The 18402-nt window shown below is 41.3% G+C and overlaps 2 protein-coding genes across 4 annotated transcripts in view; both read right to left on the bottom strand.

Moving 5' to 3' along the window:
- The window catches only part of WDR88 (WD repeat domain 88), a 35363-nt gene extending 34772 nt beyond the window's left edge, over positions 1 to 591 (bottom strand). Inside the window, exon 1 of the mRNA XM_006096002.3 lies at positions 220 to 591. Within this exon, the coding sequence (XP_006096064.1) occupies positions 220 to 591 (372 nt within the window). The remainder of the gene's footprint in view (positions 1 to 219) is intronic.
- Positions 592 to 1581: 990 nt separating this feature from the next.
- Positions 1582 to 18402, bottom strand: part of GPATCH1 (G-patch domain containing 1) — a 52165-nt gene continuing 35344 nt past the window's right edge. Inside the window, exons 16-20 of one of the 3 annotated variants that reach the window (XM_006095984.3) lie at positions 9835 to 10039; positions 8206 to 8313; positions 5038 to 5135; positions 3249 to 3394; positions 1582 to 1859 (exon numbers count right to left, since the gene is read on the bottom strand). In XM_006095984.3, the coding sequence (XP_006096046.1) occupies positions 1829 to 1859; positions 3249 to 3394; positions 5038 to 5135; positions 8206 to 8313; positions 9835 to 10039 (588 nt within the window). In that variant the 3' untranslated portion in view covers positions 1582 to 1828. The remainder of the gene's footprint in view (positions 1860 to 3248; positions 3395 to 5037; positions 5136 to 8205; positions 8314 to 9834; positions 10040 to 18402) is intronic. The other 2 variants (XM_023759889.1, XM_023759888.1) reach the window with 2 other exon arrangements.

Below are 18402 nucleotides of genomic sequence, written 5' to 3' on the forward strand. Positions count from 1 at the left end.
CCTGTTTCCCCAGCGACTTCCAGTGGGAAGCCCCTCGCCGGCAGCCACTTCGAAGCCGTTGTCCACTAGGTGTGCCTCAAGCGGGGCACTGGGCGCAGAGCTCCCCTGGGGGTCCTAGCGAAGCCGGGAGTCTGTCACGGGTACTCTTGCGCGCGCGTGCTCTTACCCTCCCCGTGTGTGGGGAACAAGCCGCCACCCCTCCACAAGGGCAGTTCTAACCTTGGAGAGGGGCTCCTGGTCGCCCCAGAACTCCTTTTCAGGAATTGGGTGCTTCTGGGGCACGTTCAGTTCCATGGCCAGGGGGTTTAAGGAGGACAGCGTTTGACTCTGCCGAACCTCCGAGATCAGCCTCTGGAAGCGGCCAACAGCCCTGATCAAGGTCATCCAAGGCAGCCTTCTGCGTCCCAGTGCGCCCTCTGCGCCTGGGACCAGGGGCGGCTGCACACTTCTTTGCTGGGGCTCTGTCTTCCCATCCTTGCCCCCGTATTTTAGGGAGCTTGTCCGCTTGTTCAGGTATTTTAGGGAGCTTGCCATCTCACCCTTGTCCGAGTGTTTTGGGGAGCTGGAAGGGCGCGGTGGCTGGGAGGCCATCTTAGAGCAGTGCCTGCCAGTGGCCAGCACCGAGCCTGGCTGAAAACGGTGGCCTCGCGTGCCTTGCGCCCTGCACCCTGCGCCCGCGCCCCGACACGCCGCCCCTCCCCCAGAGGCCCGGCAATCTCGCTGCTTCCTCTCCTTGGAGAACAGGGGCTTCGAATTCTGGACGCAAAAGGACCCAGGTCACGAGTGTGTAACCTGCGCCCCATCCTCAAGACCTTGCTTGTCTTCCTGGCTCCCTCTCCCAGGACTATCTGTGTGTCCTCGGCCTCTGTAGGGGCTCTCAGTCAACCCACTTTATGTCAACAACAGAGAAATGGTCATTAAGTTAAAGACTAGGTCCTGGGTGAATTAAGAGGTAGTTATTAGGGGCGGAGTACACACAATATGTAGAGCACGAGGGAAATACCTGTCACAGAGCCAATGAAAATAATAGAACAAAATGTCAAGTGCTACTCGGGTGGTAGTCCTACCATTAGAAAAAGACTATGGGTATTACAAAATATCCAGGGTTGCCATCTCTGGGTGGGCAGAAGTGCTTTTCTTTCCTTTCTCCTTTAAAAATTGTTCTGATTTTTCTATGATATTATTTTGATAATATTAGAAAACTCTGTTATTTACGTTTATCAAAGGTCTCATCAGTGCAGAGGAGGCAGCCTCAGAGAAAGGGCCCGGGGGGAGGGGGGGGGCATACTTTCTGACTCTTGGTCTTGGTGCCTCAGATACATTGGTGACTTCTACCCTGAGAGGCTGAGGATCCTGGCACTGTTCCACCCATGGATTCCTGGCTGCCATCAACCACCAGAGGGAGGAGCCAGACAGGGAAACACTGCAGGAGGGGAAAGGAACCCCCCACCTCCTCCTACCCCAGTCCTAGATCAGTTCAGCTGTCCTTGTCTGGATTTGGCTTTCTTCATAACAAAATGAGAGAACAGTCTTTACTTTTCATTCTTTTTTAGAGTTTCAAGAGATAAAAAATCAAGAAGGAAATAGAAAAATCCATTTTAATTAAACTGTACAGTCTGAATTTTTTCCTTGACACTAACTGAAGTTAAAAATAGAAGCCAATTTCTGTGACCTTCCAAGACAGCCTTTGAAATGTCAAGGTTTTAAAAATTATTTTACAGCATGAATTTACATATAAATACAATCTGTACAATGTATTAACTGAGCAATCAATGGACTTCCATCATGGAGGAGATCTGGTTTCGGAACAGGCCAGGGCAGAATTCAACTACTGCCTCCTTAAGGGAAGATGTTTTAACCTGGAAACAGAAGTAAAAGAGAGAAGGAAGTTAGATATGAACTGAAAGGCCAAACAGCTCAATTTTATTAATGCTTCACTATGCTATGACACTGGGATGCAGGGTTTCTTTTTCATCACTGCTAATTTACTCACCCTGACTAATACTGGCTATACACTTGGAGAAAGTTAAATGGTTACACTGTTCTGTTTGAAATTAAAAAAAACACAACACTACAAAAGCATGAAAACAGTTTACATATATATAAAATCTTGAGTTAGGGAAGGCCTTTAAAAGACAAAAATGAAAAACATACCAAAAAAATTGGTTAAATGAGTGCATCAAAAATTAAAGCTTCTGTACAACAAAGATAGTTAAAATTATGACAGGTAATACACTTAAACACAAAGGATTAATATCCAAAATTATTATTTTTTAATTACTAAAAACCAGTAAAACAATCTCATAGGAAACAGAACACTGCAAGTACATGAGCAAGCTATTCACAAAAGAGCACATGGCAAAGGCTCACACAGGAAAGGATGCTCAACCTCGTAGTAATCCAGGAAGTGAAAATTGAAATGAGATGCCAGTCTTTACTCATCACACTGGCAAACAATTTTGTACCATTTACACTTGATGTAATAACAAGGTGCTTTCATAATCTAAACTGATACAGCCACATTTGGAAATAATCGGGCAGTATTTATTCATTCTAAATGTTCACACTCTATGCTACATGAAATTATATTATTTATATTAATACATTGTATGCGGGAAACGTATTTATACGTTTTACGTTGACTGTAAGTAGTAGAGCCACCTGTTACTACCCACAAACAATGTGTTAAAAATGCAGCCCTAGCTGGTTTGGCTCAGTGGATAGAGCATCGGCCTGCAGACTGAAGGGTCCCAGGTTTGATTCCAGCAAGGGCACATGCCGGGTTATTGGCTGGATCCCCAGTGGGGGGCGTGCAGGAGGCAGTTGATCAATGATTCTCTCTCATCATTGATGTTTCTATCTCTCTCTCCCTCTCCCTTTCTCTCTGAAATCAATACAAATATATTTTTTTAAAAAACAGAGCATAACAAAATGTATATGTACACGTTACCAGTGTATAGTTAAGCAAAAAATTCTTGTAAGTTACATGTGAAACTAACAGCAGAGGTTACTGTAGAAAGAGAAGTTTGGGGAATTGGTCAAGGGCCACTTTAAGATTTATCTGTAAGGTATGAATTTTCACAATGATAACATATTCACATATTACATATGTAATTAAAAATTAACTTTTCAATAAACCTATTTAATATGCAAGTTTATCATTTCTGATGTTTGCCTCTAAGCAAATACATCAAGATTTTAATAAACCTTTGAGAGGTTCCTGAAAACCACTGTCTTCCATTGCCTACCGTCTTAGCAGTTCCTGGGGTGACATGTCTGCGGTGTCTTCTTCACTCTGGCTGTCACTGCTGTCAGCACTCTCAGAACTACTACTTTTTTCTGACTTTTTATTCTTTTGCTTGCCTTTGTGTTTGTGCTTCCGATGTTTCTTTTTCTTAAAAAAAAAAAAAAAAGTTGCTGGAATACACAAGCACACACACTCACACAGGTGTTTCCCTTCCTAATTCAGTATATGACAGGCTAATGAGGCATTTGATTGCTGGAGTCATTCAAAAACAAAAGCAAAACCTCATTTGGGGTGAACTTTGGCCTAGTGTGAAACAGGCCAGGAGCATTCAGCTCTGCACACTGTCCACAGTGCCCCCACTCACAGAACTGATCCGCTAGCGACAGGCACAGCAGAACCAAGCAGATGTCAGCAGGATACTGCCCTGACACTTAGTGCCCCTCTTGTCCAAGGTGACCCTTGCCTCTTCCCATACACTGACTGGCCCATTTTGTTAGGCATATGTGATAAACTACACATCAGGATGCGAACACCCTGGAAATGCACAAAGTAGAAACTGGTAAGAGAACAGCAGACACACTGGTAAGAAACCAATGAATTTGGTTTTTGAACCTGTCAGCACCAACTTTTTCCTTTCCCTACAAGTGAACTTTCCTCATCTTCTATGCTCAGGAACCCTTTTTTTTTTATATAATCAATCAGGGAACTGTTTTTAATAAATTCCACTACTGCCCAGACCACTTTGGGTACCCAACACTAATATTAACTGAATTAAAAGCCAGTGTTGCCCTGGCTGGTTGAGCAACAATGGTTAGAGCAACAACCTTCACACAGTAGGGTCACAGGTTCAATTCCTGGTCAAGAGCACGTACCTGGGTTGCAGGTTTGATCCCCAGCCCCAGTCATGTGGGAGGCAATCAATCGATGTGTCTTTCTCACATTGATGTTTCTCTCTCTCTTCCTCTCTCTCTCTCTCCTTCACTTCCACTCTCTAAAAAAACATGCAAAAATTTCCTCAGGAGAGGATTCACACAAAAAATAAAAATTAAAAAAGCCTGGGCCTAACTAAAAAGAAGACTTGGCCCTAGCTGATTTGGCTCAGTGGATAGAGTGTCAGATTGAGGACTGAAGGGTCCCTCGTTCGATTCCCTGTCAGGGCATATACCTGGGTTGCGGGCTCAATCCCCAGGAGGGGTCGTTCAGGAGGCATCCGATCAATAATTCTCTCTCATCATTGATGTTTCTATCTCTCTCTCTCTCTTTCTTCCTCTCTAAAATCAATAAAAATATATTTTTTTTAAAAGAAGAAGACATGGACCATGAGGTAAGGGATGTCAACAGTGAACACATACATTATACATTCAGGTTTTCTTTATTTCAAATACTAAACTATGGACCAACATCTTTATGTAATGAGAAATGTCCAAAATAACACCTTCATTTAATACTGAATGAGTGATCAAATAAAATTTTTATTATTTAATACTCAACCATTATTCTAAGATATTAAATGTCCCTTTTCCTAATTTTTAATAATCACAAATAAAAACTTTTTAAAGTAGAACTGAACAAATTAAAATATTCCATTTGAAAGAAAAACAAAGTTTCTGAAAATCGAGGGTTTACAAAGAATGTCTAGTCCACACTCTGTCAAGCTGTCGAAAAACCCATGTGCCCCCACTTTGGCTACAAGACACCCTTCAGCGGGCTTCATGGGGGCTCGTCTGGATGACAGAAGCAGGAGTGACAAACCCCACACACTGAGCCCAGGGCACCCAGAAGTCACTTACCTTCTCTTTCTTCCGTCTGTGCTCTTTCTTGGTCTTGTGTTTTTCTTTGTTCTTTTTATGTTTCTCTTTTTGAGGAGCCTCAAGTTTCTGACGAGCATCTGAAATACAAATGCAATAAACACATGAACTACAGGGGGAAATAAAGCTAAATTCTTGAATTAGGAATATGCCTTAGATGGGATGATTAACATTAAGGCAGAACTCCTGCCCTGCCTCACCGATATACAAATAGATTAGCATATCACGTGTTAGCTCTATATAGGGAGTTCCAAAACATGTATACACACTCTTTGAATAATTATAAAGGCAGCGTTTATTAAAATACATTTGATTTTCAAAATTGAGCTATCAGCTGTTACAGTGTGTACACATTTTTGGGGGACACCCTGCATTTAAAAACTGCCAGAAACCTCAGCATAAGTCCTGTCTGATCCAATGAGCATCTTGGCAGATGAAGACAAAGTCAGACTAGAATGCCCATAAGCTTTTGTAATTATCATCCTAGAGTAAGCTCAGAGTCTGAACCTCAGCTGTGTCGCCAGCTCTGTGATCGATCTTGGGCACCTTGCTTAACCTCTTCAGGTCTCAGTTTCCCCTTCCATAAAACAGGGATAAGAAGAATCCCTAACTCCTTAGGGACATAGAGAGGATTAGATGGGACTTCAAACAGGAATCCCATAGCCTGGTATCTGGCATATAAGCTCCTCTCATATCACCCTCCCTTCACAAAAGCACATTCAACATGAATTCGTCTTATTAAGTTGAAACACTAAAACACTAGCATCAGAGCAACACAATATATGTAATCATTAAAATTACAAGTTGCAGGCACCTAAATTCTCCACCTCCAAATTCTGACCAAAATGTTTTCATAGGTCATTAATTTCCTGGTACCCAAACCCACAAAAATTCATAATAGTAGAAGCAGTTTAAATTATTAAATCATCTTTTTCCACCTAAAGAAAGTTCCAAGTGTTTCAGGTATGGATATTTTCCAAACCCAGTTAACAGGTGTCTGCAATTTTCTATTCCTATAGTTTGGTCATATTTTTCAAAAACTGACCTCCCCACCCTTTATTTTTTTAATTAAAAATTATTTTTATTGTTGACAGTATTAGAGATTCTCCACCTTCCCTTCCCCCAATTTTGCCCCATCCACTCAGCCCCTCCCCACTCCCCAGCCCTTCACCACTCTATTATCTGTGACCATGGGCTATGTATATAAATACATGAGTTCTTTGGTTTATCTGTTCTCATTCCCCACCACCATCCAAGATATGTCAGTTTGTTCCATGCCTCCACACCGTGGGACTTATTTTGTTGGTCGATTTATTTTGTTCATTTGATTTCACATGTAAGAGATCATGTATAGTTGTCTTTCTCCGACTGGCTTATTTTGCTTAGCATAATACTCTCCAGCCCAGCAGGTGTGGTTCAGTGGTTAAGCACCAACCCATGAACCAGGAGGTCACAGTTCAATTACCAGTTAGGGCACATGCCGGGGCTGCAGGCTCAATCCCCAGTAGGGGGCATGCAAGAGGCAGCCAATCAATGATTCTCTCTCTCATCATTGATGTTGCTATCTCTCTCTCCCTCTCCCTTCCTCTCTCTGAAATAAAAACATTTTTTTAAAAAAAAAGACTCTCCAGGTCCATGCATGCTGTCTCAAAGGGTAAGAGATCCTTCTTTTTCACAGCTGCATAGTATTCCATTGTGTACATGTACCACAGTTTTTTAATTCATTCATCTACTGATGGGCATTTGGGCTGTTTCCAAATCTTAGCTATTGTAAACAATGCTGCTATGAACATAGGAGTGCATATATCCTTTCTGATTGGTATTTCAGGGGTTTTAAGATATATTCCCAGAAGTGGGATCACTGGGTCAAATGGCAGTTCCATTTTTAATTTTTTGAGGAAATCCATACTATTTTTCAAATGGCTGCACCGTCTGCATTCTCACCAGCAGTGTACTAGGGTTCCCTTTGCTCTACATCCTTGCCAGCATTTATTGTTTGTGAGGTAATATGTCATTGTTGTTGTTGTTGTTTTTAAATATATTTTTATTGATTTCAGAGAGAAAGGGAGAGATAGAAACATCAATGAGAGAGACACACACTGATCGGCTGCCTCCTTCATGCCCCCTACTGGGGATCGAGCCCGAAACCCGGGCATGTGACTTGACCATGAGTCGAACCCAGGACCTCTTGGTCCCTGGTACTATGTTCAATACACTGAGCCACACCAGTTCAGCTCATTGTGGTTTTAATAACCTTTTTTTAAATGCTATTTTTTGAAAAACCATTTTCCCTCAATAACCCACAGACTAAATTAAGTTATTAACTATTCTAAGGATATCAAGGACGATCTGAGAAATGGGCATAAATAACTTAGCTTTTAACAGCTAGCACACATATTATTTTTTAGCTAGCACACTTTAAGCTAAAGATCTGAGTAACTGAAGTAAATAATACATTCACTGCAACTTTTCAAAACTTCACACTTTTTACTCCTCTCTGCTTCTTATCATCTCTTTGAAGGCTGAATTAACTAAAACAATATTTATATGTGAGCGCTATAGGAAACTATAGAGTAGATAACAATTATTTATTATTCATATACCTGGGGCACGTTATCAGAGGTTTTTTAACCCAGTTTTCAGAGAAATGATAAACCAGTCCAAACATTTAAACATGAGAGGTCAATTTAAGATGGCCCTGAACAGAAGTCGTTAACAGCTACTGGAGGAGGAAGATGGGCTGTATTTACTTCTGAAAGAATTAATTTTATTTTATTTGCTACATTAGCCAAAGTATAAAAAAGTCTCAGTATACCCTACTCCCTGCAATTCCCTTCTCATCTTTGTGTCCTAGACTTTTACTTTTTTATTTCTATAAGTGACAACATTTGAAATATCTGAAAGTTAAAAAGAAAGAAAGAAAAGCTTCAAGGACTCTGAGGCTGTAACGCAACAACCATCATTTAGGTAGTAGGTGGAGCAATGGGTTTCAAAATGTGGCTGAGAACAGATAAACCAGCAACAAATGTATATATTTGGTTGGCCTCATGTTGGATTAGATGGGTGGATATAACACAGTTAGAGTTGTCACATTTCAGGGGACACTCTGGTGCCAGTGCAAACAGGTGAACCAAGGAGCCCTGGACTCACTGGGGCAGAAGACAGGAGGCAGCCGAGGGCCGAACTCTTCTCTTTCGTCTATCTGCGTCTTCTGTATCACGAAGGAAGGCGCGGGCTCCTGGGGGGCCGGCTCACTAGCTGAAAAACACCAGGGTATTAGCTTTATATATCTGCCAAATATTAATGTATTTGAGTCTTTAACTAATGTCTGTTGCCACCAGATAACATGTGCCTTCCTTCACCACTTGGCTTAACTAGCTCACACCAGGTGCTGAGGACACAGGTGTGGTGAACCATGGACCTGACCTCCAACGTCATGGGCTTTAGAGCTGGGAAGTCAGTCACACAAGGGCACAGGCAACCCAATGCATCAGTGTCTGTAAAACAGGGATATGTATGGCATCCCGATCACCTACTGCAAACTGAAGGGTTGAAACATATCCTCGAAGAAGGGTCATCAGAGAAAAGTTAAATTTATAATCAGGGATGTAAGACTATGCCCCAGCTCAGAAAGTTTAATTTCACTCAAAATGAATTATCAAAGAGGAGAAAAACTGAATATAAACAAATTAGCATGTTCACATAAATAATCTCATTTTTTAAAACAGATGACTATGTTTTCAAATAGGAGAGATAAAAATAGAAAAAGTCTAGAAACATAAGCATCAAAAGTGTTCAAGATGGTTATCTCTGGGAACTTAAGCTTTCTATATATTTTTATTTTTAAAATTCAAATATATATGACTTCATAATAAAAATGTAAGTTGAGTTTTTTTTATGGAAATAAAATAGAGGCTGACATTTGCAATCACCTAAGAACAAACAATATTTTATACTACTATGTAACTTTTTGGTTAAAGGCCCTCAAAAATTATACCCACATCCCCCACAGACTGTCAGGGCAGGCAGAGCACTCTAATTTTGTCCACACACCCACCCCCAAGCATCTGAAAAGTCTTCTACCCTTGCAAGCGCAAGACGGCCTCCTTTCCTGTGCCAGCACTCCTGGCTGGGTTAAACAGAACAAGCAGGGTAAGCTACTGACCAAGTGTTAGAGTAATGAGGACAGGCCCCATCTGCCAGGGCTGGTTGAGCCAGAGCACACAATGTGCCCTACAGAGAGGAAAGCTGGAAGAGCCCCTGTAGTCATGACTAAATGTCATCCAGCAATCCTAGCACCTCCTTCTCAACAAGGTTTTAAAAACAAGCTCAGTTGGTTAGAGCATTGTCATGATACACCAAGGTTGCAGGTTCAATCTCCAGTCAGGGCAGGGCACATACAAGAATCAACCAATAAATACATAAATAAGTGGGACAATAAATAGATGTTTCTCTGTCCCCATCCCTTTCTTTCTCTCTAAAATACATACATAAATACAGCTATTTTTAGATAAAATATTTACTATTCTTAAATCTTCTCAACTAGGATAAGTAGGAAAATCAACATTATCAAACATAGCTATCCTAAACATATACCAGAGGTTTATACCAGACAAATAAAACAGAACTCTGGTCTACCCCAGTTAAAAATGTAAAAGATTAAAACACCACTGATTGCTATTATCCTGGTTTAAAATTACACACTAAGCAAAGCAGCAGCTTCTCTAGAGACATCGCTATTTTCTCCTTTAGATCCCAAAGTCAGAAATACTGACGTACTGGGTGCCACAGACGACAGTTCCTCCTGGGAACTTTTGAAGTCAGCCTCCCCGGGACCCTCCTGATCATCCTCGCTGTCGCCCTGCTCATCCTCAGAGGATGAGGACTTTTCTTCAGAGGAGCTGGCAAAGATGGCCTTGAATAAGTCCATGGATGGGCGGCTCTCTCCTCCTTCAGTCTGTGAATCCACATCTTTGTTTACCAGCTGTATTAACAGGGAAATAAGAGTCAGGAATGAAGAAGGAAGAGTGAAAGGAGCCAAATGTTCTAGAACACACACGGCGCGCGCGCACACACACACACACACACACACCGGTGTTTATGTTTGTGTACATGGGTCTCCACACTCACATACTGCGTAACTAAACAATTATCACACACAATATTTATTTTTGTGGTGTTTCTGATTCAACAACTGCAGGATGTGCTGAATGTAGAAGCAGCTGAAATTTCTCATAGAGATAGGTCGTTAATCAGAAATGCAGAGAAAAGTGCAGTAGGAAATAGCACAGTGCCTCTGTCCTGTTTTCAAGAGTCTGTCTGAGCCTTCAGAGGTCCAATATTAAAGGTGCTGAAGACAGTCTACTCATAAGAAAATGCTGGAGAGAAAACTAGGCCCTCCACACAATGGGGAGGAAGCCAGGAACACGTTGATAAAATGGCCATAGCCGATACCGGTTTGGCTCAGTGGATAGAGCATCGGCCTGCGGACTGAAGGGTCCCGGGTTCGATTCTGGTCAAGGGCATGTACCTTGGTTGCGGGCACATCCCCAGTGGGAGGTGTGCGGGAGGCAGCTGATCGATGCTTCTCTCTCATCGATGTTTCTAGCTCTCTGTCCCTCTCCCTTCCTCTCTGTAAAAAATCAATAAAATATAAAAAAATAAAAATAAAAAATAAAAATAAAAAAATAAAATGGCCACAAAACTTCTCTTTGCAACTACACATCACTCTTCCTAAAAGAAGCCTAGAAATGGACATTCATACCAACCAAATAAAGAGCCAGTAACTTTGTATACACTCAATTCAATCAGCAAATAGCAAAGGTGAGGAGAAGACACAGCTCCCACCCTCCAACAGCGTATCACCAGCCAGACTTGGGCAAACTAATCTGCTAAGCGATACGAGAACCCCAGGCCCAGATCACAATCCACTTCTGTCCTTCCATTTTTCCACTGGAGAACCAGGCTCAGAGATGAGAGGGCCAGCGACTGGATCTGGACTCTACTACCCAGCTCTCCTCTCTCAACCAGTGGTCACTCCTCCATACCACATCACCTCCAATTTCTACAGCAAAGTTACAAATACCCACAGGAGGAAAATGGTACAAGACAATGGCATTTGTGGTTTTAAAATAAACTCTTTTCACAGAAATAAAAATCAAAGAAAACAAGTATACCATTCCCCACTAAAAATAGCCAGGCACCTTGGAGACTGATTCTACAGCTGGAACTGAGAAAAATAAAAAGAGGAGTCCAGAAAATCTTACTGAGCTTGATGCTCGGAGAGGAGGAGGGATATATTACAAGGACACAAAACCTACCTGAAGGGGCTCCAACTAGCCAACTAGTACAATCTGAGTGTTTATTTTTTTTAATTTTTTAAAAAATATATTTTATTGATTTTTTACAGAGAGGAAGGGAGAGGGATAGAGAGTTAGAAACATCAATGAGAAAGAAACATCGATCAGCTGCCTCCTGCACACTCCCTACTGGGGATGTGCCCACAACCAAGGTACGTGCCCTTGACCGAAATCGAACCTGGGACTCTTCAGTCCACAGGCCGACGCTCTAGCCACTGAGCCAAAATGGTCAGGGCCAATCTGAGAGTTTAAATAAATATTGAGAGCACCAAATTTATCCCTTTGGGTAAAATAGGAAACAAAGAAATAGTTTGATGAGAAACAGGGTATTTATATTTCAACACTTCCAAATACTTATTCAAAATAATTAAGTAAAAATTAATAAGAAATGAATAAAAGTATTTATTAATTAGAAAAGGGGAAAGATGAACTTTACAGTGAAAAACCCTGGAAGGCACCACAGTACTCAAGTGGTCAAAGTGAACTTCACCAGTAACGGGGCCAATCGCTGACTGCGCCACGTGACAGGATCAGTGAGAGCACACCAGCTGAGGACTCCTGCCAAAGAGGCAGAACCTGAATCTAGTCCTGAGGTAACATCAGACAAGCCCCAATAGAGGAACGTTCTTCAAAATACTGCCTGTAATCTTCAAAAGTAGCAAGATCATAAAACTCAAGGAAAAACTGAGGAACTGCTCCAGATCGGAGGAGATAAGGAGACATATCAGGTACATGCTATAAGTGATGCTGAACTGAATCCTTTTCGCTATAATAAAGGACATTATTAGGACAACCGGTAGACTTTGAATGGGTCTGAGAATTAGATAGTAGTTACGTATCAATGTTAATTTCCTGATTTTAATGGACGTACTCTGATTACATAGGAGAAAGTCCTTCTTTGAAGGAAACCCAGGAGTGATGTGGCATCTTATGCTCAAGCAGTTCAAGAAAAGATTTATCTGTACTGTATTTAAGCTTTTGAGATTCTTTCAAAAAAATTTTTTTTAATCATATAAAAAGTCAGGAGAGAGAGCCTGACAGTGAAGCACAGGAAATCAAGGTAGTAATGCCCTAGAAATACCTAGTCTGGTATATTTAGGGCAAACCACAGATACCAATGTCACATGCATGGACCATGAACTGAATGACAGCTGACTGACATCTGTGTCCATAGACATTTCTGACCCTTAATGGTGTCAATATTATTAAATGTACAGGCAGGACTGTCATAAATACATGAGATATTCTACTCTTAGATAACTATACAAGCTGATCTTTTTTGTTTATATTTTTCTGAAATATAACAGGAGCTGTACTGGAATTAAATAGCAACCATAACACCCACCAAATACATGGCAGCTACGTTTGCAGAGCTTCCTCACCACCACACCCTCCACCAAAAGGTACGGACATTGTATCTGTGCTGACTCAGAAGTTTTCAAAGAAAAAATATTCCCAGTCACCAGTCCAAAATGGCTCCGGCCACCATGACCCAGCTGTGAGAGATGAGAGGGCTGGGATGGAGCCCCCAGTAAGGATTCCTTAACACCTTTACTCCAGACGGAATCCACGATGGGACAAACCTGGAGTTCTATTACCAACATAGCAGAATTCCTTACCCTGCCCTGCCCTCCCCTCCCCTCTTCTCCCACTCTTACCCTCCACACTGGTATGGATATGTTTGTTTTTAAAAAGTCACGTTAATAAAAACTTAGAAGCAGAAAAAATATGTATTAAATAACCCAGATCGGGAAAGAGCCCTTTAAGGCCTCATAGCTAACAAGTGAAAAAGCAAGAAAAAAAAACTTTCCAGAAAAAATTACCTAAATACGATATCAACATGATTTTTTGAGAAAATCTAGAAGGCTCTCTAATCTTCTGACCGAATCACAGAGCCAGAGTCTCTGAGTAGGGTTTTATGCCATTAAAAAAGGTAACAGTAAAAGCCGAATGGAGAAGTTCCAATCCACGGTGACAACAGGGGAGGTGGCAGCAGCTGCCAGGCTCTGAAAGAGGGGAACCTTTTTCTCTGACCATAGAGGCCGTGGTTCCAACAGTCTGGATCAAATCCCACTGCTTTTTTCCCTTCCTGCCCTCCTGCCACTTGACTCCAGCAACAAAGAAAGTCACAGGAAATATAAGGCAAAACAGGGAATCTAAAGTCCTGGCTTTCTGCCCTGGCCAGTGTGGCTGTTGGTTGAAGCATCGTCATGTACACTAAAAGGTGGCGGGTTCAATTCCTGGTTAAGGCACATACTCGGGTTCTGGGTTCAATCCCCAGCAAGGGCATGTATAGGAGGCAACTGATTGATGTTTCTCTCTTAGATCGATGTTTCTCTTTCTTTCACTCCCTTCCCCCAATCCCCATCTCTCTCTCTCAAAAATAAATTAAAAAAAAAAAAAAAAAAAAGTCTTGCCTGGTGTGGCTCAGTGGTTGAGCGTCAACCTATAAACCAGGAGGTCACAGTTCAATTCCCAGTCAGGGCACATGCCCAGGTTGCGGGGCTCAATCCCCAGTGTGGGCCGTGCAGGAGGCAGTCGATCAATGATACTCTCTCATCATTGATGTTTCTATCTCTCTCTCCCTCTCCCTTCCTCTCTGAAATTAATGAAAAAATATATATATATTTTTAAAATCCTAGCTTTCTGACTGGAGAATGGAAGGAGGAGCCCAGCGAGTCAGAAAGTGTCAGAAACATGAACCCAGCGAGTCAGAAAGTGTCAGAAAGATCATGAAGAGGAGGAGCTAGCTATGCATGTGTGGGTCTGACTCTAAACAGCAAACCACAGGCTTTGATAACAGAACTATGGGATTAACTACCAGCCCGGTCCCAGACCACTGGGAAGTGCACATGCATATCTGAATATAAAGGCTCTGAAAACTAGACTGACATTTGAACCACAGCCCGCAGAAGATGGGTTGGAATTGCAGCCTGAACTTAGTAGGTTGATAGTCTGCTAAAGCAAAACAAAATGAAAATTCAGCATTCTCTTTAGAATTTGAAAGAGACCCAGGATCTCATGACATAATATTCAAAATTTCCAGGATGCAAACCTAAACTACTTGGTATACAAGCAACCAGGAACATCTCAACTTGCAAAAGACAATCAACAGATACAAACCCAAATTGACAAAAATGTTGGAATTATCAGACAGACTTTAAAGCAGCTTTTACAACTGTGCTCCAAGAATAAAAGCAAACAATTGGAAAAATAAAAAGGTCTCAGCAAAGAAATAAAAGATATGAAGAACTAAATGGGAATTTTAGAAATGAAAAATACAATAATCAAAATTAAAAATTAACTAGATGAGCTCATTAGCAGAATGCAGATAAAAGAAAGAGTCAGTAAACTTGAAGACAGATCAATAGAAATTATCTGTTTTGAACAATAGAGAGAAGGGAAAAGGAACAGAGAGGAGTGAGAGTATGGTACAGGAGGAATATCTGAAAAAAGTAATGGCTGGAAATGTCCAAATCTGAGGAAAGACAATATTAAAGATTCAAGAAGCTCAGCAAACCCCAAACACACTAATCTCAAAGAAATCATGCCCAGACACGTCACAATCAAAAAGCAAGAGGAAAAATCGCATCATATCACATCATATAAAGAGATAAATAATTATATGAATGACTGTAGATTTCTCGTCAGAAATCAGGAATGCCAAAAGGAAGTGGTACAACATTTTTAAGAACTAAAAGAAAAGAATTGTTGACCCAGAATTCTATTCCCAGCATACATATCCTTTAGAAATGAGGATAAAATACAGGACATTCTCTGATTAAGGAAAATTAAGAGAATTAGTTGCTTGAAGTGCTGTAAAAGAAATGCTAAAGGAAGTTCCTCAGACAGAAGAAAGTGAAAGAGGGAACTTGGAACTTCAGGAATGAAGAAAGAACAACAGAAATGATACATACCTCAGTAAATACAATAGACTATTCTTTTCTCATCAGTTCTTTAAAATATGTATAACATTGAAGTAAAAATCAAAACATTGTCTGATAGTTTTCAGTGTATATACATAAGGCAATATAAAATGGAGAGAGAAGAGACCTATCCGTGGTAAGATTTCTACATTACACTTGAAGGGATAAAATATCAACTCTAAGTAGACTGTGAAAAGGTAAATATGTACATTGTAATCCCTAAAATAATCACTAAAAAATAAAGAGTAAAAAATAATTAATAGATAAATTGCCTAGCCAGTGTGGCTCAGTAAACTGGGCGTTGTCCCATGGACCAAGAGGTCCCAGGTTGCGGGCTCGATCCCCAGTAGGGGGTGTGCAGGAGACAACCAATGAATGATTTTCTCTTATCATTGATGTTTCTATCTCTCCCTCTCCCTTCCTCTCTGAAATGAATAAAAATATATTTTTAAAAATAATAATTAATAAATCAAAATGGAATACTAACCATTATTTAAGTAATACAAAAGAAGGCAGGAAAGGGAAAAGAGAGGAACAAAAAAAGAGTAAAAACAGACAGAAAGCAAATAATAAAATTGCAAATATAAATCCAAATATATCAACAAATTACATGCAAATGATCAAAACACAAATTAAAACATGTATATTACCAAGTGCATTTTTTAAAAAAGACTCAATGACAATTACTTGCTTTTTATAAAAAAACCCACTTTAAAGGTAATGAATTAGATAGGTTAAAATGATGGAAAAATATATACTAGTACTATGTAAAAGAGATAAAGAGTGATATTACATAATGATAAAAGAGTCAATTTGCCAAAAAGATATAATAATCTAAAATGAGTATGTAATTAACAAGAGAATTTCAAAATACCTGAAGCAAAAACCACTTTGGAATACAGCCTGGCAGTTTCTTATAAAGTTAAATCTGTAAGTATATTATTACCCAGTACTCCACTACTAGGCGAGAAATAAATACTTATGTCCACATAAAATCTGCACATGAATGTTCACAGCAGCTTTATTTATGATAGCCAAAAGCTGGAAACAACCATATGTCCTTAAAGAGTGAACAACAAACTATGGTACACCCATACAACAAAATAGTATCCTATATAATAAAAGCCTAATATGCAAATTGTCCCCTCGACCGGGAGTTCGACCAGGAGTTCTACTGCTCACTAAGACATGCACTGACCACCAGGGGGCGGCGCAGAACATGGCAGGCATCAGTGACGTGCTGTGACCTCTCGCCGGCTTCCTGGGGGAGGGGGTGACGGGGACAGAGGTGCAGTGAGAATGCGGGGTGTCCCCTGAGCTCGCTCTCACTCCCCTTACCACCCTTTCTGGGATACCAGGGCTCATGCGCCAGGGAAGCCCCCGCGCTCAGGTGCCAGGTGACCACAAGGAGCCCACCCCGCACCCACATGGCGTCTTCCAGGTGAGCCCGGCTGCAGCAGCTGGGACCGCAGGGTCCAGTCGGGTTCCCCGTGGGTTCACACAGGAGCCAGTCTGCGAGGTAGGCTGGGACAGAGCGCGCTGCCCACCCGGCTTCCATGCCCACACTGCACCCTGGCCCGCGGCCCACACTGCACCCAGGCCCATGGCATCCGGCCACACTCACCACATCTCTGTGTGGGGACTTGGGCACCATGACTCAGGTGGAGGGGGGCACGTGGCACTTCGATCGCTGGCGAGGCCTAGGGACCACACCCATACACGAATTCATGCACCGGGCCTCTAGTTTGGCAATAAAAAGGAATGAACTATTGCTACATGCAAAAATACTATAGCCCTAATCGGTTTGGCTCAGTGGATAGAGCGTCGGCCTGCGGACTCAAGGGTCCCAGGTTCGATTCCGGTCAAGGGCATGTACCTTGGTTGCGGGCACATCCCCAGTAGGGGGTGTGCAAGAGGCAGCTGATTGATGTTTCTCTTTCATCGATGTTTCTAACTCTCTATCCCTCCCCCTTCCTCTCTGTGAGAAATCAATAAAATATATTTTTTTAAAAATAAAAAAACAAAAATACTATAAATCTCAAAGGTATGATGCTGAATGAAAGATGCCAATCTCAAAAGGCTATATATTGTCTGATTCCATTTACTAGTATATAACATTCTAGAACAAAACTATAAAGACAAAGAAGAGATCAATGGCTGACTGGGTTCTGGGATGCAGAGAGGGGAAACTATAGAGGAACAGCATGTGGAGGCTTCTTGTGATGATGGTACCATATGTATCTTGATTGTGGTAGTGATTACATGAATCTGTGCAAAAACTCACTGAACTGTACATTTAAAAAGTCAAGTTGTTGTTGCTGTTAATCCTCAGCCAAGGATACTTTTTCTATTGATTTTTTAGAGAGAATGGAAGGGAGGAGGAGAAACATCGATGTGAGAGAGACACATCATTGGTTGCCTCCCGCACCTGTCCCTGGGCCGGGGATCGAGCCTGCAACTAAGGTATGTGCTCTTGACCAGAATCGAACCCAGGATCCTTCAGTCCACAGGCTAAGCCATCCAGTGAGCCAAACCAGCCAGGGCTTAAAAAGTCCGTTTTAATGTAGGTTAATTTAAAAACTAGAGTAAGCCCTGCCCAGGTGGCTCAGTTGGTTGGAGCACTGCCCTGTACACCAGAAGGTTGTAGGTTTGATCCCCAGTCGGGGTGCAACGGGAGGCAGCCAATCGATGTTTCTCTCTCTCTCTCTTTCTCTCTCTGTCTCTCCCTCCGTTCCTCTGTCTCTAAAATCAATAGGGTAAGGATTAAAACTAATAATAATAAGTTACAAAAATATTTTAAAATGTAATGACAATATTATAAATAAAAGCAACTTTTTATTAAGTTCAACTGTTAACTATTAAAGCAGTAATTTTAAAAAAACCAACAATGGATATTCTCTCTATATTCTCCACAAAAGAGAATACTTGTTACTTGGAAAATTATATTTTCTAATACAAATACATTGAATTTTGTTTCAATAGTTAATGCTAAGTGAAAGCCATTCTAGGCAGTTTATAACCTCTCCTCAAATGATTTAAGCTGTGACTCGAATTGTTCGACA

Source organism: Myotis lucifugus, unplaced genomic scaffold (assembly GCF_000147115.1).
Source record: "Myotis lucifugus unplaced genomic scaffold, Myoluc2.0 scaffold_164, whole genome shotgun sequence".
NCBI classification, from domain to species: Eukaryota; Metazoa; Chordata; class Mammalia; order Chiroptera; family Vespertilionidae; genus Myotis; species Myotis lucifugus.